Source organism: Mustela lutreola, chromosome 4, assembly GCF_030435805.1.
Source record: "Mustela lutreola isolate mMusLut2 chromosome 4, mMusLut2.pri, whole genome shotgun sequence".
Classification (NCBI taxonomy): Eukaryota; Metazoa; Chordata; class Mammalia; order Carnivora; family Mustelidae; genus Mustela; species Mustela lutreola.
The window spans coordinates 136,760,414-136,783,969 of record NC_081293.1 but is presented as its reverse complement, the minus strand read 5'-3'; the positions used below and the strand labels follow the sequence as shown (position 1 = coordinate 136,783,969).

The 23,556-nt window shown below is 38.4% G+C and overlaps 1 protein-coding gene across 15 annotated transcripts in view; it reads left to right on the top strand.

The window, feature by feature from the left end:
- The window catches only part of ICA1 (islet cell autoantigen 1), a 141,538-nt gene that overhangs the window by 14,696 nt on the left and 103,286 nt on the right, over positions 1–23,556 (top strand). For 5 of the 15 annotated variants that reach the window (XM_059171217.1, XM_059171220.1, XM_059171227.1 and 2 more), the window contains 5 exons: positions 4,306–4,345; positions 7,655–7,820; positions 11,642–11,714; positions 16,832–16,955; positions 21,536–21,734. In XM_059171217.1, coding sequence (XP_059027200.1) covers positions 4,329–4,345; positions 7,655–7,820; positions 11,642–11,714; positions 16,832–16,955; positions 21,536–21,734 — 579 coding nt within the window. In that variant the 5' untranslated portion in view covers positions 4,306–4,328. Of the gene's footprint in view, positions 1–4,243; positions 4,346–7,654; positions 7,821–11,641; positions 11,715–16,831; positions 16,956–21,535; positions 21,735–23,556 lie in introns of all 15 variants that reach the window. The other 10 variants (XM_059171219.1, XM_059171232.1, XM_059171231.1 and 7 more) reach the window with 3 other exon arrangements.

The window sequence follows — 23,556 nt, the reverse complement described above, 5'->3', positions numbered from 1 at the left end:
TTCTATTGATCTGTTAACTCTTGGGGCCCTACTTCTTTGAGAAGATCTTAATTCTTATTGGCTCATCTGCTTTGTCTTCCTTGGAGAGACAGAATTTAGTGAAACATAGATATTCATGTGGTCACGTTGTGCTGAATTTAACTTTTTTTTTTTTTTCTTTCATGGCACTCATGCCATGGCAAGTCCATAAGCAGCTTGATGCTTGCTCTTCTTTGCTTATCTCCCAAAGTAATGTGGCCACAAACAGAACTTTAGGAAGTCTTCTCTGTGCTATTAAAATGCTCAAGACATGATAGCATTCATTTGGGGCTTATTTCCCAAGTGTCTTGTGGCAGAAATGGAGATATAGCCTTCTTTGCAGATCAATGAATTGATGTATTATCTAATTATAGATTTTATTGTATTTTGGGGAAATGACTTCTCTAACAACAGATTTTACAAATTTGGGGAGTCACAAAGGTCTTTTTTATATGTCCCTTGCAAATATCAACAGTCTCTTGGATCCAAAAATTGTGTTTTTATCCCTGCTTAAACTGCATCGTCCAATACTGTAGCCACTAACCACACATGGCCATTGAGCACTTAATGTGGCTAATCTCAATTGAGATGTTCTGTAAGCATAAAGTGTACACCAGATTTTAGACTTGGTGCAAAAACATGAATGCAAAATAAAACATTAGTAATTTTTTTTATTATATGTTGAAATAAGATTTTAGATATATTGGGTTAAATAAAATACTTTACAATTTTTTAGTATTCTTTTTCACTTTATAACATTGCCATTTAATCATTTAAAATTACATATGTAGTTCATAGTGTATTTCTGTTGGACAGAGCTGATTTAGACTATAAGTTACTTGAGGCTAGACAGCACCTGATACATATTAACTAGATGCTCAGTTGCATGCTCAGTGCAACCAAACTGATGAACTGGAATGAGTGAATAGGTGAGAATTCTAATGATTTTTTTAAAGATTTTATTTATTTGACAGAGATCACAAGCAGGCAGAGAGGCAGGCAGAGAGAGGGGGAAGCAGGCTTCCCTGCTAAGCAGAGAGCCTGATGTGGGTCTCGATCCCAGGACTCTGAGACCATGACCTGAGCCGAAGGCACTTAGCTTAACCCACTGAGCCACCCAGGCGCCCCATAATGATTTTTTTAAATTTTATTTATTTATTTGACAGACAGAGATCACAAGTAGGCAGAGAGAGAGGGGGAAGCAGAGAGCCCTACGTGGGGCTCAATCCCAGGACCCTGAGATCATGACCTGAGCTGAAAGCAGAGGCTTAACCCACTGAGCCCCACAGGTGCCCCCATAATGATTTTTTTTAAGAAGTGATTTTAACACTGTGAATTAGGATTGCTACTTTAAAAAAAAAAAAAAAAAGAACAAGAAGAAATAGAAGAACAATAACAAGTGCTGGGGAGAATGTGGAAAAAATGAAACCCTTGGAACACTCTTGGTGGGATTTTAAAACGGTACAGTTACTGTGGAAAAAAATATGGAGGTTCCTCAAAAAATCAAAACTAGAATTACCCTATAATCCAACGATCTTACTTGTAGGTATATACATAATAAAAAACCCTGGATCTCAAAAGATATTTGTACACCCATGTTCATTAAAACATTATTTATAACCAGGATGTGGAAGCAAGCTAAATGTCTATCAGTGGCTGGATAAAGAAAATATGCTTTATATATAAAATAGAATATTATTCTACTTTTAAAAAGAAGGAAAACCTATCATAGGTTAGAGAACTCTGACAACATTATGCTAAATAAAATAAACCAATCATAGTAAAGATAAATTCTGCATAATTTCACTTATAAAGTATCCAAAATAGTCAAACTAATAGAAACAAGAAGAATGGTGTTTGCCAGAGGTTAGGGGGTAGAGGAAATGAGGTATTCAATGGATACAGAGTTTCATCCGTGCAAGATGAAAAAGTTCTGGAGATCTGTTATATGACAATGTGCATATAGTTAACAATTCTGTAAGGTACATTTACTCATTTTAAAGGATGTATTTATGTGGTTTTTACCACAACTAAAAATTATTCAGAAAGTCTCTACTAATAGATCATGGTGAAATTGGACTCAAGGAAAGAATATAATTTGTTTCCTTGAACAATATTTTTTCCTAAGAAATTTTGTTAGAAGCTTTGAGCTAAGTAAAGTGTGTACTTGCAGGGAAGCTGTGTGGGCATTGAGAGGAGGAGAAGCTGGCGGTCCCCCTATGATGTACGGAGTAGAGGGCAGGGCTTACTTATCACAGATGTCCTTCCCAAGGCAACTTGTCCACAAATGTGGAAGCCCTCCGGTAGGCAGAGACATGCTGATGACTGGCTCTCCTCATTTCAGAGGCTTGCGGACACCCCGGGAAAATATCTTCCTTCCTCCCTCCTGCCCCCACACCTGAGACCTAGAGTTTTAGCACTTTCATTTAGTTCCCTTAAAGCATTTTTAAAAAGCTTTTAAACATTTTAAACATGGTAAAAATAAAACTCTAAGAAATTTTTGGCCATCTTAGGGGTACTGATTGCCAGGACCCTTTCTGGGGTAGAGGAAGAACAACTAGACTGATTTTGTCGAATAACCAGAAGCGTTCCTTCTGTGTGCTGGGCATTCCCTCCAGCAACCAGCATTCTGTGTCTGGCCAGAGGCCATTCCTTTAGGCGGCAAGCTCTCCAGTCCCTATAGAATCTGGTAGGCAAGTATGTTTGGGTTGGTTTGCTCTACCAGTGAGCCTGGCTAGCTTTCCCCGGAGTAGGGCAAAAGGAGTGAAAGACAGTGGCACAGAGTTACCCCCATGTTTACTTATGAGGTGAAAATACAATACTAGGCTGGTAAAAACAAATAATCACATTTTCCTCCTTTTAACCCTTCCTAGTATCTCGCTTTAGCCTTTTGTATTGTGTGTATGTTTTGTTTTCAGTGTGCTGGGTCGTTGGCTCATTTTTAAGAAATATTGTTGTGAAATACTTATTTTGTTTTCTTTTCTGGCTAACTAAGGACTATTTCAAAAAAAAAAAAAAAAGTTAGAAATAAAAAATTGAAAGTGATTTTCCTGGGTGTCAGGAAGGGATTAGGACAAGGATTTCCTATGGCTAGGCCAGTACCCTCATAAACTGAACGAGTTGTGGTAATTACTACTTTCCTTCCTGGTCACTGATAAGGAACCTCAGCAAGTACAGTATTCTGTGCCAGAGCCCACTTACCAAGGGCAGCTTGGGCTGAGGGTCAGTCCCTGGGAGGGAACATGCAGTCAGGCAGCAGCATGGCCAAAGGCCAAACACAAGATTCAGTCTTAATCATCAAGAACCCACTTTTCTACCCTTCCTGGAACCCGAAACAGATTAAGAAGCACCAGCAAGGGACACCCGGGTGGCTCAGTTGGTTAAGCGGCTGCCTTCAGCTCAGGTCATGATCCCAGCGTCCTGGGATTGAGTCCCACATCAGGCTCCTTGCTCAGCGGGAAGCCTGCTTCTCCCTCTGCCTCTCCCTGCCACTCTGTCTGCCTGTGCTCACTCTCTCTGACAAATAAATAAATAAAATATTTTAAAAAAAGAAGAAGAAGAAGCACCAGCAAGTCTGTATTCCCACAGCTGCCCCCCATCTATCCCCGCCAACTCTACAGTTAACACGTGGTTAACTGGGTGGGTGGGATTTCCTGGTTTGGACTTTCTCATGCTAATCTTCTCTGCATTGTTCCAGTTTTAGTATATATGTTGCCAGAGTGAGCACATTTATAAAATATTTTGAATCTGTAAAGAGGCAGACAGATGCAGTCTACTCACCACCAAGCTTAACAAAGAGAACATTATGAGTCCAGTTGAAGCCTGTGTACGTCCACTCTCGAATCATATCACCCATCCCTTTCTGCAGTAGTAACTGCTATCTGGAATTTGGTATTTATCATTCCTAGGCAATTTTTATACCTTTACTATGTGATATTTGAATGCTTTAGCAATATATAGTATCATTTTGCATTTTGTGATCTCATATTTTATGTAGTCTTCTGCAACCTCTTGTTCTCATTCATTCTGCCTGTTTACTTCTTACACTTCATTTGGGATATTTCTTCCAGTGTTAAATTATTCTCGACACCAGGGTACAGTAATACTGTGTAATAGTGTTTGGCCCCTAAAACACAATTAGAAATGGCTCAGATTGAAAAATTTTATAGTCAAATTAACATATAATATAGTGTGTTAACTGTTATACATATTTGTTTTATTTCAGGTCATAATATAACTTACCCTCTCATGCTTTTTCCCTGCCCCTTCTCCCCAAATCATCAACAGTAGAAAAAGAAGAAGAAGAAAACATGTCAGGACACAAATGGTAAGTAATGTGTTGTCTTTTCTAAAGTGGAAGAGGCTAGTGGGAGAGGAAAGCACATAATATATGCTCAGTAAATGTCTGTTGACTAGAAAAATCAAGAGTCACACTAGCAGTAAATAATCTGTTAACCCCTATCCAATATGGGGCATAGTCAAGTTCAACATCCCATCTAAATGAAATATGGAAACCAAATAACCAAATATACTATAAGTTCTTATGTAATATATATTCTCTAAGAAATTAATTTATATATAGCTTTTCTTCTGAGAATCCAGTGGATTTTCTTACTACCAGTTTTTCAAATCTAATAAGTGAATATTTTTTTAGCACTGTTTTATTTACAACTTATTAGTGTTATCAGGGAACTAGATGTACAGCAGCTTTAAAATAATGAGTGAACACAGACTCAGACTCATTAATGTGACTTTAACTGAACAATGGGGAGGCAATCCTAGTTGGAAGGTGCTGCTGTTAAGTAAAGTGTGGTGATCATGGCAATGTTCAGCACTGTCACTTACATGCCTGTAGCACATGTCAGCAGCGTGTTAAACTTCTTATAGGTTCCAGGTTTGCCTCACGTAGTGTTTTTGAACCTTTTTGAACCCATGACCCACCAGGCAATCAGATCTTTGTCATGCTTTATCTCTAATCCATAGCATGAAAAAATGTGATGTACATTTTCATGTTTCAAGTGTACAGTTAATTATAATAAGGAATATACTTTCAATCCGTCCTCTCAGCAAAGAAGTAATCAGACCCAAGACCTCTGTAATATCAAAAATCAAACTTTAAGAGAATTTTTGCATGTTTTGTTTTAAGACAAAACATAATGAATTTTAAAAGATAATTAGTAAATGGCTGAGGGATTTAGTTTCCAAGTATCCCCATTTGACAGCCCTCTAACTCACAGTTGTCATACTCTTTTCATAATTATTCCATCTTGCCTCATTAAGACAAAGGGGTACCTCCATCCTGTGACCCTCAAAATGGCTGTCATATCCTGGCAGCAGACCAGGGAAGTAGGTAGTCACTCACCTAAGAGAAATGGGAGTGCCCTGAGAAATGGGCCCTTCCCCAAAGTCATTCTCTTACTTACTGTGCCACTTCATTGCTTGCTGCTGAAATGCAAGGGCTGTAGAGAACATTGAAATGAACACTGGACTGGGATTAAGAAGACTGGATTTTAATCCTGTAAGACTTCTGGCAGAATTCGTAATTTTTTGAAACCTAAGATACCTCATCTATTAAATGACAAAGGTGAGGGGTGTTCGCCAGGTCTCTGAAGTCCCTTTGCTTTTTGTTGTTGTTTTTTTTTTCCAAAATGGAATTTTTTTTCATCCATGACCTCTCACCAAAAATAAGTAAATAAAAGATACAATACAAAGAAGCCCACCCTATTCCCCACTTCTAAAATTTCTGTTTCCTTGAAATAACCAGTTTTGGAGGGTATATCCTTCTAGCTAGTCTTTTAATGCACATATTATGTAGAGAGATTCTCTCTTCTACATAAAAGTTACATGTTTCTTCCACTTATTTTCTTTGAGGTGAGCTCATAGTAAAACTTCTGTCATTAAAGGATAGCAGATACACAATGTTACATTGGTTTCAGATATATAGCACAGTGATTTGACAAGTTAATACACATAAAAGTTTTTTTAAACTGCAGAAACTATGAAAGTCCCCCAAATCTTACTTCTGTAATGATAACCTTTACAAAGTCCTTCTGACTTTTTAAGAATTAATGTGTGGGTTGAAAATTGTAAATGTTATCTGGGAGGAGAGTATAAATCAAGTTTCAAGGTAGAGGCATTTTTGCATAGTGGTATAAAGCAGTTTGTGTTTTAGGACTCATATCTGGTACATTTTGAGTGCTGATAGTGTGGAGTGGAAGAAGGTACACGTCTGCAGTGAGCAGAAACCAACGGTCCTGTGTGACAAATGAAACAGGAACTTTAGGGGCACCTGGGTGGCTCAATGGGTTAAGCTTCTGCCTTCGGCTCTGGTCATGATCTCAGGGTCCTAGGATCGAGTCCCACATTAGGCTCCCTGCTCAGCCAGGAGTCTGCTTCTTTCTCTGCCTCTCCCCCTGCTCATGTTTTCTCTCTCCCTCTCTCTCTCAAATAAATAAAATCTAAAAAAAAAAAAAAAAAAAGAAAAGAAAAGAAAGAAAGAAAAAACAGGAACTCTAGACCAGAAGAAGGTGTAAACAACATGAGAGGGGCGGGGAGCACTAATGGTGACATTTCTGTCAATATCCGAGATGTTCTGGTCTTTTACAGATTTCTATTTAATTCTCATTTTTTTTCTAATTTCTTTCTTACATACTTTTTCTAAACGATTATTTATTTATTTGATAGAGAGCATGTGCAGAGGCAGAGGGAGAAAAAAAAAGGGAGTAGCAGACCCCGTGCTGAGCAGGGAGCCCAATACAGGGCTCCATCCCAGGACCTTGGGATCATGACCTGAGCTGAAGGCAGGTGTTTAATCTGAGCCATTCAGGTGCCCCATCTTCCTTACATACTTTTTAATTCAATCTGGAGTATGTCTTCGTGAAGAATGGCTTCTTTCTATCTGTATTTTAAACACTTGGGTTTAAGAATTTAAGGTCTTAATATTAGAAATCAGTAACAGATTTTTCAAAAAAATTTTTTTTACATTTCCTTTGACTATGGTAAGACTATTTAACATGAGCTCTGCTCATGCAGTATTATTAACTACAGAGCTCTGCTATGCAGTATTATTAACTGCAGGTGCAGTGTCCTACAGACACCCTTCGTTAAGAGTTTCCCATTTTCCTCTCACCCCATCCAGCGTCTGGTAACCAATCTTTCACTCTCTGATTCCGAGTTTGACTGTTTTAGGAACCTCTAGGACAGATTTCAAACGTACTTTCTTTTACCTCCTTACCTCTCCTTTTCTGTTGTCACTTCACTGTTGGCCATAATGCTGGAGTGGAGGGAATGCTGGTGTCTGGCTTTATCGCTTCCTCACAGGCTGCTTGAGCCAAACACCCTGCCTGGTTGGGCCTCACTTTCTCTACTTGGAGTATGTCCAGCCTGCTGAGAGCTAAACTCTTCAAGGTTTAGTTTCTTGATTTCCTGCGAAAGCCACTTGGTTTCCTCACTAACTTTTAAGGTTTCAGAGTACATTAGCATTGGTTAACTTTTTTGGTATAATAATAACACAGGAAAATATCTTTATGTTTATGAATGTTGTGCGATACAATGTTGAAATAGCTTTGTTCACACTAAAACAGCTTTGTCTTTATGAAAGTCATGAATAAAATACCTCTTTAAATGTGTTTTTTAGCAGTTATCCTTGGGACTTACAGGATCGATATACTCAAGATAAGTCAGTAGTAAATAAGATGCAGCAGAAGTATTGGGAAACGAAGCAGGCCTTTATTAAAGCCACAGGGAAGAAGGAAGATGAGCATGTCGTTGCCTCTGATGCGGACCTGGATGCCAAGCTGGAGGTGAGCTGTTCTTGCTGTCAGTCTCAGCGCAGCCCCCTCCCTGGGGTCACAGTCCTAGAGTGCATGAACCTGGACAAGTGTAGGTGTGCTTTATATTTGAAAACAGGCAGACAACTGGTTCATGAGGAGAAAAATCTAAGATGAGTTAAATTCAATCCCAGCACATTTTTTAAAAACCTACAAATTCTTGTGTAACCACCAGCATACCTGAGTTAATTTGTTTTTTAAGCACTTTAATGCATTGCATGTGGTAAACTCAATAAATGTTTGTTTGTTGTTGTTTGTTAAAAAAAATTCAAGCAAAGATTAATGCAACACTAGGGTCAAGCAAATGCTTACATTTAAAAAAAGAGGAAAGGATGACAGCACAAGGTCCTGGAAAGTAGGGTCTAATAACCTTAGTATTGAACCCTAGAAAATTCTAGAATGAATTAGTTAAGCAGATATTTAGTTGGACTGGTTAATAATACAGTAAGCTGAATTCCTATCTGGTTGATTCCCAAATACTAACATAACTGGTAAAAGTTCCACTAATCACCTGTCTTGCAGGACATTCTGCCAATAGTTTAGATTAAAATTTAAAAAGCATACTCATTGCTTCCATGAGAAATACTGTTACATGACCTGATAAGAATTCAAAATGATCTCTAAGATTAACATCAGCTAAAATTAGTGAACTTGAACATTTTACATATTAAAATAAAAAGCTCAGGGTTTCAAAAAACTTTTCTGAGAAGGGTGGCCAGGATGGTAGAAACCATGGTTATACTGGAACAGAGAGGTTTAAGGGGAGCTATATTAGCTGTTGACGGCATAGAAAGGTCTGTCATTTGGATGAAGGATAATTCATTCTCTGCATTCGAGGGGAGAACAAGACCCAGGGCCCTTATCCATAGTATGTATCTCTCATGGAATTATCTCACATGTTTATGTTTTGGTCTGCTCCCCTTCCACTGAGAGATCCATATCAGCCTTACTCACCATGGTACCCTCAACCAGATACACAGTACAGTGCCCGTGCAGTAAATAGTAACTGAATCAGTGGACAAGTTAGTGCAATTAATATTCATTCCCAACCTTTTCCCTGTCAGTGGAATTGTTCAAATTAAAGCTGGCCTTCATAGGGATGTCCTAATGGAGATGGCTACACGGGAGAAGCATGGCACCAGGAGGCATCTGTTCTGATTTTAGTGTTCTTCATATTGAACACTATTTGAAATGATTATATGGTGCATATGCTTTTCATGTCTTGTACCTTTATTTTTTCCTTTTTTTAAAAAAGATTTTATTTATATATTTATTTGACAGACAGAGATCACAAGTAGGCAGAGAGGAAGGCAGAGAGAGAGGGAGGGGGAAGCAGTTTCCCTGCTGAGCAGAGATCCCAACGCGGGGCTCGATCCCAGGACCCTGGGGTCATGACCTGAGTGAGCCGAAGGCAGAGGCTTTAACCCACTGAGCCACCCAGGCACCCCTATTTTTTCCTTTTTAACAGCGTAGCAAATATAGACATTATTCAGAAAGGAATTTAACACGTAATTATTACTTCATTACACACAATACAGTAATTTTTACTTATACTTTGGCTCTGGCAGCATTTTTCTAAGCCAACTATACTTTAATCAAAGTAGCCACTGTCCTAGGCACATCTCATCTAAAGCACTTAGCTGTGACTCAGAATGTTATATGAACGAGGTTTCATGTTGATGTTTATAGAGAGCACATAAGTAAATGACATGCAAACCATTTTGATGTGTTCTTACCCTAAGTCATCCATAAAAGGCTAGCAAAACAAGCTTTCTGTGCCAAGTTATGATGGTCAGATTCTACTATAATCTGCTGGGAAGTTAATATAGAAACATTGCACTAATTTAACTCTGTGTCAAAACTTGTTAATAAAATCATTTTCTCAAAAACAGCTCTTAAGTGCAAAAAGAGACAAAGCTAACCAGTGATGACAGGCACGTCTTTTAGGAGGGGTCTTTTGGGAGTCGCTGGTCTGTGGTTTCTTAGTTTGGGTGTAGTTTCTGGAGTGTATGCAGTTGCAAAGCTGCAGAACAGAACATTCCAGAGGTGTGCATTTTATTGCCTTTCATTTACCCCTCAGTTTTTAAAAAAGAACAGTGGCAACAGAACAGCTCTTAAAAAAAAAAAAAAAAGATTTTATTTATTTGAGAGAGAGAGAGAGCATGAGGGAGGGAAGGTTAGGAGAAGAAGCAGATTCCCCACTGAACAAGGAGCCCAATGCGGTATTCGATCCTGGGACTCCAGGATCATGACCTGAGCCAAAGGTGGTTGCTTAACCAACTGAGCCACCCAGGTGTCCAATAGAACAACTCCTGAACATAATTGTTGAACTCCCTCGCTCCTATCTTCATGAACTACTATGTGTTGGTGGTTTGTGAGCCAGAATCCTGATATAAACATTTTGCTAAGGAAGAAATTCAAACTGCTGTTTTGTTTTATGGTAAAGGTTTTTTATTTGTTTGTTTGTTTCTGTAGGGGACACAGAGTAATGAAATGAGATTTAGCAAAATTCATATTTTTACTGACCAAGTTTTATCGTATTAAGCATTTCTGAGAATGGTTTTTAACATTTTAAGCATATATGTGTGCATCTAATTTTTAGATAATTGGTCATATTTATTATGAAGCAGATCATCTGTTTTAACTCAAATAGAGAAGTACTTCATAATACAAAGACACAACTATTACATCACCATGGCCACCATAAGCTAAAAGAGAGAGAGGGAAAGGAGGGATAGCCTTACTCTGCCTCATTAGGTGGCTCTTCAGAGGCAGAATGTGTGCCAGGTTTTCTAACTGATACCAGCTGTGGTCTCTAGGTTCGTGGACAGAAGGTGGAGAAAGTGTGAAGTAGCTTTTGATCTTCTCCTGAGCTTATCTGGGTTTTGAAGTAAAGACCAGGACCACTGTTAGTTAAAATCTAGTTTGATTCTTCTCAGTCTAGCCCACCTGCTTTTCCCTTACTTTCTTCTGTTATAGTCTTGGCATTATAGTAAGTGTCTTCTCTGTGTATCTTAGGAAATCATTGGGAAAATAAGGAGTGATAAGGGCTGCTAGCTAAACTTCATTTTACCAGATGTCTTCTAAATGGAACATTCAACTGATTGATTTTTGTTTGCTCTTTATAGAGTTGTTTTAAAATTAAGATTTATATTTATTTGACAGATATAAAGAGAAAGGGAACACAAACACATGGGTGAGAGAGGGAAAAACAGGCTCCTCCCACTGAGCATGGAGCATGATCCCAGGACCCCAGAATCATGACCTGAGCCAAAGGCAGACACTTAATAACTGAGCCTCCCAGTTCTATAGGGATAACAATCCCTATAGAATTGTTTAAGCATGCCATAAAATGCATTAGGATCACAAAGTAGGAAATGTCATGTTTTAAACATGATTCTTAATTGAGGGATCCCACATTTAAAAAAAGACAGCAAAATGGTAAAAGAAATAAATTATGAATGAATATTGGGTTTCTGGTTTATCAAGTCTTCTAATTGGGCCCTTCATTCAGGATTTCTGTTTTTCAGCTATTATTTCAGTAACTGGAGGAAATAAGTGTTCTGCAGATCTTAATTTAGATCACAGAAATGATCAATTCCAGTACCTATAGATTAATAGGAATGTATTTAAAGACTTTGGTCACATTTCCTGCACCGTACACCATATAACACCAAGCATACTTGGGCTCGTGATCTTATTGTTATTGGGCAAATTAAACACTCTGGTTATGTTCAGATAATTTTATTTCACTGCTGTTTTAACTTAGCATTTTGTTTGTATTTTTATTATAGCTATTTCACTCAATTCAGAGAACCTGTTTGGACTTGTCTAAAGCAATCGTACTCTATCAAAAGAGAATATGTTGTAAGTATGCCCTAAGTATGAATATTGATCAAATAAACAGTAAGAAATAGGATATTTTGCCTTAATGTATCATTCTGTATGTTTAGGAAGTAAGACAAGGAAATTACTATTTAAGAGTGCTATCTTTTCTCTTTAATTGGTGGGAAGGAGGATCTCTAATAATTTTATCAGAAATCCTTTACATGCGTTGTTATCATTAAATGCAAGTTACTGTAACAAGAACTTTATATTGGGCTTCCTGTGGGTAAGTACGTGCAATTTATTTTCCTAATTATAGAAAAGTTTTCTCAGTTTAATGTGTGGATTTTCTAAAATTTGGGGTTGTTTTTATTTGATTGCCCTTAATCTCATATCTAGTTTTGTTCCTCTTAAAATGGAGAGAGAAAGCACATACAGGTAATTTATTAACTGTATTTTGTTGGCAGCTCTTCTTCATGAGTTTTTTTAAGTTAAAGATTGGATTATTGGGGAATAAGATTCTGCCTAAATTTATTACCAACAGTTGTCTCTGAAATACCAAATTGTGTGTTACTATGTTTTAAAATTTCCTTTTATAGATGATTTAATAGTATAATTTCTGTATTTCCAAGACTATAACATAAGTTTTCCTGTTTCTGACTGCTGTTAAACCTCTTTCCAATAATCACAAAGTAACAATTGGTAATCTTCCTTCATTAGTCTTTGTTAAGACTATTGTGGGGGAAGTGCAAAGTCCTAGGGCTTAAGGGCAGAATTTCATAAATTTTCTATGTTACTGATTACTAAGTCTTGGAGCTAAGACTTCACCAGGGCTATAACACCATAGTCTTGAGTTCTGAGGAAATTAAGACACATGACACATATCCCTCCACCATTTCTCTGTCCCACATCTAGTCAGTCTTAAATGCTGGTCCATTTTGTCTCCTGAATAGCTTTCAGAGTCTCCATCCTCTCCATGTCTACTGTCACTACCATCACTCTTCTACTTGATTTGCTGTATCAGCTTCCTAAATGATCTCCCTGCCACCCCCAGCCCACTGTCTACCCCACAGAAATCTTCCAATGATCTAAACTAGGACAAGTTAAGCAACAATAAGTAACAATAGTATCAGATTATAACCCATAAAGTAAAGTAAGCATCCATTAAATCAGTGTGGAAATAGACAAGGGAGAAGACATTCTTTCTTACAAAATAATTCTGGTTAATAAATCTAGAAAGAATGAGGAAACCATAAAATCTCCATGAGGCAAATGCCACAGTGAGATCTGTGGCAGGCAAGGTTCACAGTCTAATTATGAGAAATAAGACATACTCGAACTGAGGGACATTCTGCCCAATACCCAACCAGTACTCTTAAAAGGCATGAAGGTCATGAAAGTCAAGATAGGTTGAGAAACTGTCACAGATTAAGGAGACAAGGAATTTTGACAAGTTAACATCAGATCCTGGATTCGATCTTAGAATAAAAGTGGCATTAGTGAGAAAACGGATAAAATTCAAATAAGGTTATGTTTAAGAGTACAATACTAATGTTAATTTCCTAGTTTTGATAATTGGACCATGGTTATGTAAGATGCTAATGTTAGGGGAAGCTGAAGAAGAGTATACAGGAACTCTATCCTATTTACAGTTTTTCTATGAGCTTAAAACTATTGCAGAATAAAAAGCTTTAAAAAATGTACATTGGGGGGGGCGCCTGGGTGGCTCAGTGTGTTAAGCCTCTCCCTTCGGTTCAGGTCATGATCTCAGGGTCCTGGGATCAAGCCCCACATCAGGCTTTCTGCTCAGCAGGGAGCCTGATTACCCCTCTCTCTCTTCCTGCCTCTCTGCCTACTTGTGATCTCTCTCTCTGTCAAATAAATAAATAAGATCTTTAAAAAATGTACATTGGATCATGTTGCTTCTCTGCTATAAACCTTCCAGTAGAACCTAAGGTGAGATCCAGACTTCCATACCACAGTCTATAAATTCCTAAATGATATGGCCCAGCTCATGTCTCCAGCCACTTTTGCCCTCACCCACCATGTCACCTGAGGCCTTTCGTACTCACTATTTCCTTTGTCTGGAATGTCACTGGCCTAATCATCTCATAAGTGGCCCCTTGTTGCCATTCAGAGCGCAGCTTAATGGTCACCTGCTCAGAGAGGCTTTTCCTGACCACTCAGCCCACTCAGCAGCTTCCCTTACTCCCCTTCTCTTATTACTCTATCTGGTATTTTTCTTTTTGTGTTTTGTGTTTGTGATTATGGATTTTTTTCTGTCTTTTGTTGTGCAAATAAAAGCTCCATAAAAGCAGGGACTTTGTGTGTCTTGTCCATCTCTATATTCCCAGTGGCAATAATAGTGCCTAGTATATATTAGATCATCCATAAATCTGTGCTGAGTGAATTAATGCTGCCAAGCTAATTGGTTTTATTGTTCTTTGATTCCCTTTCTAGGATACATCTGAAAATCGAATCAGCAGCTAAAAACGAATAGGATTTTTCTGTGTGTGTCTGAATTCTTAAGTCCCAGTTAAGTTAGACATTTTAAGTGGAAACTGGCAAATCATCTGATATGTGTACTGCACCTGAATTTAAACTTCTATAAATTAATTTCAGTATTTGAATTTTTAAGTGAACATTAAGGAACGAACCTCCCTTCTTGGAAAGTGACAGTCATCACTTAATGGCCCAAGCTGGATTCCACCTCTCTCTGAGCAACACTGCCAATTAATTAGAGTCCAGCTCTTAAAAGGAAACCTATTTCCTACCTCAAGTTTAATCCTCAAGTAATTAAAATAACAAAAAATAATTTTTCAAATGCTTCAACCTACTTAGGCTTATTAAGAGAAGAGTACCTTTCACCAACTCTGTAATCATGAATTGGTTTCTTCCTAGTCTTAAGCTAAATGTGTTCATTTGTATGTGACTTGAGACTTCAAGTTAAAAAAGGTGACAGTAGCCTTCAAGTTAAAAAGTTTAACTTCAAGTTTAAAAAGGTGAACAAAAAAAAAAGGTGAACAAAAATGTGAAATTGCTCTCCGTAGGGACATACTCATTGTGGAATTGAGTGAGTCCCATATTAGTTAATAGAAGTTACAGAAAATATTAAAAAACAACAAAACTTCTTATAATTATAGGAGTTTTTTTTTAATCTATAGAGAATCATGGCATATATATCAAATAGGCATTTAAAGTAAAATAAAGTAGGATAGGAGGTGGTGGGGGAAAATAAAGTATATGAGGACAATAAGGCAAAAATTATAGTTAATTTACTTTAACAAGCACTTTACAGTGCCCTGAATAAGATTTTATGGTCAGCCCACAGTTAGATGAGGTCCCTGTCCTGAGATAGTTAGAGTCTCATGGATAGATAGACACATGACCAACAACGAACACCACTATCATCAGATGCCGAGAGGGCCCTACTGTCCCAGAGAAACAGGGATCAACTACTTCACAGCCTTGGAGCTTTGACTAGTGAACTTGATTCTTGAGGGACAGAGAGAAAGGAGGGCAGTCATTTATTTCTCAGGATGAATGAATTCCAAAAGGCTCATCCTCTGGAAAGTTTAGTGTGAACTATAGTCACAAATTAATAAGGAAGCAGTAGCAATTATTGGATTTGTGGTTCCTGGCTAAGGGTCTCCTTGGAGAGGTTATGTCAGGAATGGGATGCTTTCTGAAGGAATTCTGGATTGTTTATGAATAGAGACAAGAATCCTAGTAGCATTTAAAAAGCATTTTTAGAGAAACATGATATATAAATGCATAAATACAGAAGTGTGAAATAAGAATAGCGTTCAGAGTAAGTCCCTAGAAATGCTGGACTTGGAAAAGAAAGCATTTAGGAAGCTCAGTGTCACTCTTTGCTCAGCTGTTGGTGAATGTAGATTGGGGACCAGTGGCCGTGTAACAGCCCACTGTTCCACTGTTTGGAGACACACATTTTTATAAACACATTTTTATAAATCAGCCCCAAGTGTAGAGAGAGTGTTTTGCTATTATAAATATTGATGCTATGATTATCTTTCCACATGCAGCTTTGTGTCCATTTTACTAATTTCTTGGAATATACTCCTAACAGTAGAAGTGCACTGTCGAAAGATACATAGACTTCTGTAACATTTAAAGTTTATGGCCAAAAGACTCTGCAGAAAGCATGTACCTACCAGTCATTAGCTCACCAGCAGTGCCATCTCAGGTTGTCTTTAAAAATAAGGCCAAGAGGGGCACCTGGGTGGCTCAGTGGGTTAAGCCTCTGCCTTCAGCTCAGGTCATGATCTCGGTGTTCGGGGATTGAGCCCCATATCGGGCTCTCTGCTCAGCAGGGAGCCTGCTTCCTCCTCTCTCTCTGCCTGCCTCTCTACCTACTTGTGATCTCTGTCTGTCAAATAAATAAATAAAATCTTAAAAAAAAAAAAAAAAAAAAAAGGCCAAGATTAGGCATGACCAGTTCACTGTTCCAGCTCTGCATTTAAAAAAAAAAAAACCCATAAAGCCATGGGGTACCTGGGAGGCTCGGTCAGTTAAGTATCCAACTCTTGATCTCAGCTCAGGTCTTGATCTCAGGGTCATGAGTTCAAGCTCCATGCTGGGTGTGATGCCTATTTAAAAAAAAAAAAAGACCCACGAAGACATCAAGCTGATTACCCCCCACCCTCAATCCCCACTCCCACTTCCAACCAAAAACCCATCTCATGAATAAGGTATTGGAATTGCTTTATTGTCATGTGGAATGTAACTCAGAAAGCAGAGATCAAACAGTGAGAGAGCGAGAATAAACAGAGAAGACTGCCTCTATGTCATAGGCAGCACAAAAGATTCCCACAGACAAACCCAACTTTTTTATTTCAGCTTGAAGCAGCACATCATTGACTTGCTTTTCAGTGCAGAGGTCATTTTCTGGTTCTGATTACAGGGCACCAAACACACTGACAGATGTGCTCAAGTGAATTTGATCTCTCCTTTTGTAAATGGAGGGGCAGCATGAAAGTTAAATGGTAGGAGGGGGGAGCTTACCTTGTAGCTTGCCACGTGGATTTAATTTCATCCCATCTTGGCCTCTGAAAGAGTGAGGACCTTGGGGTGTGTCTCTCTGCTCTGTAATAAAAATGCTCATTGTTCATGGCTCCATTTGGTTTTTTCTTCATCAGTCTTGTCTCAAGAAGAAAACGAACTGGGAAAATTTCTCCGATCCCAAGGCTTCCAAGATAAAACCAGAGCAGGAAAGATGATGCAAGCAACAGGAAAGGCCCTCTGCTTTTCTTCCCAGCAAAGGTGTGTGGCCTTCAGTGGGGCTCCCATTTGGGGGGAGGGGAGGTCAGCGGAGAATCTGGAATCCACCCAGCGATGGAGGGGACTCTCCAGTTGTTTACTAGAAGGCTCTGTCCTGAGACTGAGAAGCTGCTCTGTTCTCAGTTCTTAGCCTGTTCTTAACTCTCTGATTAAGATAACATGTATGATTTTTTTTTTCCTCCCAATAATTTGTGGTTTTTTTCCATATTTCTCCTGGTCTTTAGGGAGCATGTTATATGCCAATCACTGTGAGTGCTGCCTAGGCTTATGTTTGACCTTGAGCAGTGCTCATAGCAGTAAGTCTGGTCCCCTTCCAGCAGCTGATTAAAGCAGGAGCCTAATGAACCCAGGTGGAAGTGTTCCTTCTCTGCTCTCCATGGGCCAATTAACTTTGGAGAGGTGGTGTTCGTGATGCCCTGAACCATTCCACTCAGACGCTGGGCCAGCAACATCAGCAGCATCCCCTAGAAACTTATTAGAAATGCAGAATCTAGGCCCCATCCCACAACTGCTGAATCCAAATCTGCATCTTAATGAGATCCCCGGATGATTTTGATGCACATTTAAGTTTTAGAAGCTCGGGGAGAAAGGAAATTGTGGCATATGAGTGACATTCTTTTTTTTTTAAAAAAACACTCTCATGACTCATTTTTATGGTTGGTGTAGAATAAGCAAGAGCCCCTGCATATAGTTGCATTTTGTGCCTGAGAAAAGTGACACTCTTCTATTCCTCCTCCCCCAATAACTAACAAGCCCAAAAATGTCACTCAGTCATATTGGGCAAGATTATACCTAAATAAGGCATTGTAGGTAGTTTCCAAAAATGTTCAGGCTACGAAAATTTCACTTACTCAAATTACTCAACATTTTCTTCTCGTAATTTCTCCTTCTTTCCTTCCCTGTGGGCCAAGAGCAGGCCATCAGCCTGTTACACACATGTTCCTATGAAATCCTGAGAAATGCAGAGTAGCAGGAAGAGACTGGCTGTGTCAGTTTCCCATGGTCCCACTCCTGGATGTGTTGGTTCTCCTAATAACATTTGGACCCCACTTTGTGGGCAGTGCCAACTTTTGTATTTGAAGAAAACCATTTCCAATAGTTCTGTGTCTATTTCCCAAGAAAAGTGTTGTTTATAATTTTTAATTGTACCTTTTGATCTGTAGTAGTTTTTCCTTGTAAAAATAATACTCACTGAAGAAAAAATTAGAATAGACAAATCAAAAGAAAATTAGAAAGCAATTAAAATTTTACTGATAGAAATGACCCACTTTTAACCCCTTGGTAGGTATTTTCTATGCATGTGTACTTACCCCACCCTTGCCAAGATAACTGGTTCTCAGTCTTTCAAAGAGTCAATTCTCATATGTTAAAATGTGTAATTACCACTAATTTTAGTGGGAAAAATTCTTACACATACTCATATGCCAAAATGTATATGCGTTTGTGGGAAACAGAGCCAAATCCCCAGAAATCACTACTAGAGTCACCATTACTGATCAAATATGTTTTATCTTATGTCTCTCTAGTTACATGCTTTCAGAGTTGTATGCCAAATTATCTCCCAGAGAATACATAGAGGACCTTAAGTTTATAGAACCTAACCTTTAGTTACTAACAGAAACAGTAAAAGAAGTTAACAAAAACAATGCAAGTGATACTCCAAAGTATCACCACTATAAACTAGCAAAGTGCATCCTATCCATAATTTAATGCAGCTTGGAGAACTTTAAAATTTGGAAGGTGACCTCCTGCAAAATGGCTCTGGTTTCATATCACTCAGCTGCTGACCACGCACATGACATCCCAACCAGTCCTTTTAAACATAAAGAAGTAGAGGATGACATAAAGCTCTCATGAATTTCAATTTTCAGATCTTGAATGGTTGTAACTTTGGAAATACCAGAATATAATTTTAATATATATAGCATATAGCAAATATATATATATATATATATACTTAATATATAATAAAATATATTTTTAATATAAATAGCATCATGCCATGCAGTTTCTCTACAGCAGTGTTTACTGATTATTTAGCAAATTGATTTTTTGTTCAAATAACTAACACTTTTGCTATCTATGTACACTTTTTTTTTTAAATTTTATTTATTTATTTGACAGAGAGAGAGAGAGATCGAGATCAGAGGCAGAGGCAGAGAGGCCGGTGGGGGCTGGGGCAGGCTCCCCGCTGAGCAGAGAGCCCCATGCAGGGCTCGATCCTAGGACCCTGAGACCATGATCTGAGCCAAAGGCAGAGGCTCAACTGAGCCACCCAGGCACCCCCTACGAATACATTTTTAAAAACATCTATACCATAGTATTTTAGGGCATGCCACAGTGCATTTAGCTTGAGCCCTTCTATTAGGTCACTTTTGCATTTTCCTGCTAAAGGATAAATGTCTTTGGAGTCGACCTGCAGATACTTTATTAATTTTCCCCTCTGGGTAGATCTTCATCCATGAAAATGTGCACCAGTCTTTCACTGAAGCTTGATACTTCTGGTTATTCAGTTTTTTCTTGGTCTAGATGCTCTCCCTGGTAGCAGCAGGGAACAGGTTTTCACCTTTCTAACCTTATATGAAGCAAAGTGCAGAAAAAAATGAGGTGATTTTATATGCTTTCTTCTTTTCTTCAAGATCTTAACATCTATCATCATGTCATTACGTTTTCAAAGGTTTCTAACTTTACAACAGTCAAAGAAATCGAGAGTTTTCTATTCACAAGACTCTTATTCAACCAGTTTAGGGAAATTGGTAAGATCCAAGGTAAGAGAAAGAGGAGTCCAGAAATGAACAGGATCCTTAGGGGGACAGCTGAGGCCTCTTTCTCTCTTTAAATAGAAGGTCCCCAGTTTTATAAACCTTCACACTGGCATTTGTTTTTACTGACTTATTTGATAGTCATTGCTACAACTGTGCATTCAGTTTGATGAAAAGTGAGTATTAAATTTAACCCAATGGTGATAAAGCACAAGCTTACTTTATGGCACCATAATGTGTCCGAAAACCCCCTGCAACACTTAGGTAGGATGATGTGATCAAACTGTTTTTAGAGAAATGCCAAGTGTTTAAAAGCAGTGCTTTACAGAAAAGAGGAAAGTGGGAGAAAATAGTAAATGGGTTTTTTTTCCTTAAACAGTTTATTGCCCCCATCTATAATCTGACAGTGCTGCTGAAACTGCCAAGCACTGACTTCAGCTCACTAACATTACTAGTCTCTTCAGCTTCATAAGTTTGCCTTTAAATTAAAATGTAATTACTCATCTTATTTTCATTTTTTGAATCTATGTCCTGCAACCTCATGCAAACAACTGTATTTTAAGAGTGTAAGTCATATGACATTACTCATTTTGGGTAGGAGAGAGGCAGTATTTCCCTCTGCAAAATGAGTATTTCATCCACAGTTTGATATGCCTCAAACTTTTTTTTTTTTTTTGATAAATAAATAATGGCATTTTACAGCTAATATAATAATTATTTTATTTCTATCTCTTTGCATAATACACATACATTTATGGTGTAGGATCCTCAAGTTTTGTTTCTCTGTAAGGATCAATCATCTAACCTATCTGAATGTGCCTAACATGTAGTTCTACAGTGCTTCTCTTCCTTTCTAGACCATTTAAACATGTTTCTGTTTGGGTCACCTGGTGGCCTCATCAGTTAAGGGTCTGACTGTTGATTTTGGCTTAGGTCATGGTCTCAGGGTCATGAGATTGAACTCCACATCAGGTTCCACATTCAGCACAGAATCAGTTTAATTGCTCTACTTCCCTCTGTCCCTCCCCCTGCTCATGTACTCTCTCTCTCCCTCTATCTCTAAAATAGATAGGGGTGCCTAGGTGGCTCAGTGGGTTAAGCTGCTGCCTTTGGCTCAGGTCATGATCTCAGGGTCCTGGGATCGAGTCCCGCATCGGGCTCTCTGCTCAGCAGGGAGCCTGCTTCCCTCTCTCTTTCTCTGCCTGCCTCTCCGTCTACTTGTGATTTCTCTCTGTCAAATAAATAAATAAAATCTTTAAAAAAAAAAGAGTCTAAAATAGATAGATAGATGAAATCTTTTTTAAAAATTGCTTCCGTTTGTGCTCCATTCTCTGTGACTGTTGGAGCAAGCAGGAGGTTGCCTTAGCATTTGGAGAGTAATCTAAAATGACCTAGTAGGGGAGATCCTAATCGTGCACCAATCCATCCCTCCTTAAAGGGCCAGGCTTCAGAGGAGCAAAGACAGGGATGCCAAGAACAGAAATGGGAAATGGTTATGTCTTGACCTTTCTCCATTAACACGGGGTTGGTACCAACTCCAGACACTCTTTGCTCAGGCATGAGACTACCCCCAACAGTCCTGTTGGAAATACTTCCCAGTGGTCCAGTTAAGTAACAGGGATCCGTACATGGCTAATTTGACTGACTCATCAGTTCATCCATTTCAATCAAATATTTCTGCAGCATTGTCTATATTTCAGGCACTGTTCTAGGCTCATGAGTTTAAGATAGGTAAACTGTCAAGGATGCACACTTCTGGCTTGCTTGGTTTCAAGATTGTGGCTTTATCCTCTTGTCTAGGTTGGCTTTGAGAAATCCTTTGTGTCGATTTCACCAAGAAGTGGAGACTTTTCGTCACCGGGCCATCTCAGACACTTGGCTGACGGTGAATCGCATGGAGCAGTGTCGGACTGAATACAGAGGGGCATTATTATGGATGAAGGATGTGTCACAGGAGCTTGATCCAGACCTCTACAAGCAAATGGAGAAGTTCAGGAAGGTAGGAGATTTTATGAAGGTTACCAAGAGGGGTACCTGCTGGAAGGTAATGAGGTGTGATTTGAATCCCTCTAGTGAAGAAGACATAACTCAAAAGCACCAAGGATGCAATTAATCATTGCCAGTGTCTTTTTATGTGACAGAATACCAATTAATGTGATCTATAATTCTCTAAGGGTAAGATAGAAGAGACAGCTGGAAATTGCTGGGATTTAGTAACTGGTTCTAATTGAAGTCAGATTTTCATATAATGTACACTTTTTTGTAACGTTGTCACTTCAAAATGCTTTTCCATGCATAACTAAAAATCAAGATTAGATCAAATGAAACTGCAAAGTGAGGACATGCTATTGGAGAAATCTTTTTTAATTGCTAATGAATTTTAAAATTAATAGAATAATACTCCTTTGTTTTGTGAAGTGGGTTGAGAAGTGGCAGGGTTTGGTTGTGGGATTAACTAATGTTCCATCTGCAACAGACCTCTTCAGAAATTTGTCTGAAGAGAATAGTTAGCTGAGAAGGTGATATGCTCTTAAATTTCCTTGAAACAACTGGTGAGCAGCGGAAGAACAATGTTTCCTTGGTATTTTAATTATCCTGTATCTATTCAGCCATTTGGCTACTTGGCCATACGAGGATACACCACACCACTAGGTGGCAGTCATACACTGAGTATTTATGAAAATGCAGAGACTTGTATACAATCTTGGTAGTTCTTTGTTTGGTTGATTTGGATGTATTTCAGGGTGTGAGAGAAGAAAAAAAAGCAAGCAAATGTCAGGTTTGACATAATATTATTTCAATTATCTTACTCATTTCAAATGACCCATTTGTAATTAGTGATGTTGCTTAAAATCCCTAGATTTCTTTGTAGGTATATCATGTGGAATTGTGAATGGGAAACCCTACTACTGATAGATGAAGCGTGTGGGATGGGGGGAAGGAAGGACCTCCTGTTGCTTGAGAACTGGGTCACCAATTCCTGATGTACTATTAGATTGATACAAATACTTTTAAAAGCCAAATCTTAACTTCATTTGTAATTTGGAGTCCCTCTCTATGAAATCAGAGTTTATTTTATTTCTAATTATAAATAACCTTAATGTGGTAGCAGCATCTAACTTCTTGGCAAGGCAGATTTCTGAATTCATGAGAAATCTGAACTGAACAGTAAAGCTCACTCATTTTATAAAAGAGAAAATTAAGGCTCAGGCTTCATTAGAAATTTCCTGACTTTCTAATCAGGCCAGTAATTTGGTTTGTCTTTGACACTTTATTTGTGGGTTAGAGGAGGACGGAGTAGAGAAGTTAAAACAAAATAAAAAACCTTATCTGCAGAGAATAGTGCCCATCATTTTATATCTACTATCTCCTTTAATCACAGATTTAATTTTATAGGTGGAGAAAATGATACCTATGTTAACTAGCCCAAGGTCAGACAAGGAAATGAAGGTTAGAATCCTAGAAAATATGCATGATTTTTTCCTTAAGAGAAAAAGACTGACCTAAAATTGACATTTTCCTTGTAATACCAGTCCTTTGATTTATTCACTTAACAAACATTTATTTGAGCACCTTTTATGTACCATGTAATAAAAATAAAAATACAGGCACCTGGTTGGCAGCCAGTTAAGCCACCGACTGAGTTTTGGTTCAGATCATGATATCATGGACCATGAGATGGAGCCCCAGGTTGACATTGGGTTCTGCACTTCAAGAGTCTGCTTGAAGATTCTCTCCCTCTTCCACTCCCCTTGCCCTGTTTATGCTCACTCACTCTCTAAAAGAAATAACTCTTTAAAAAATTTGAAAATACGATTATT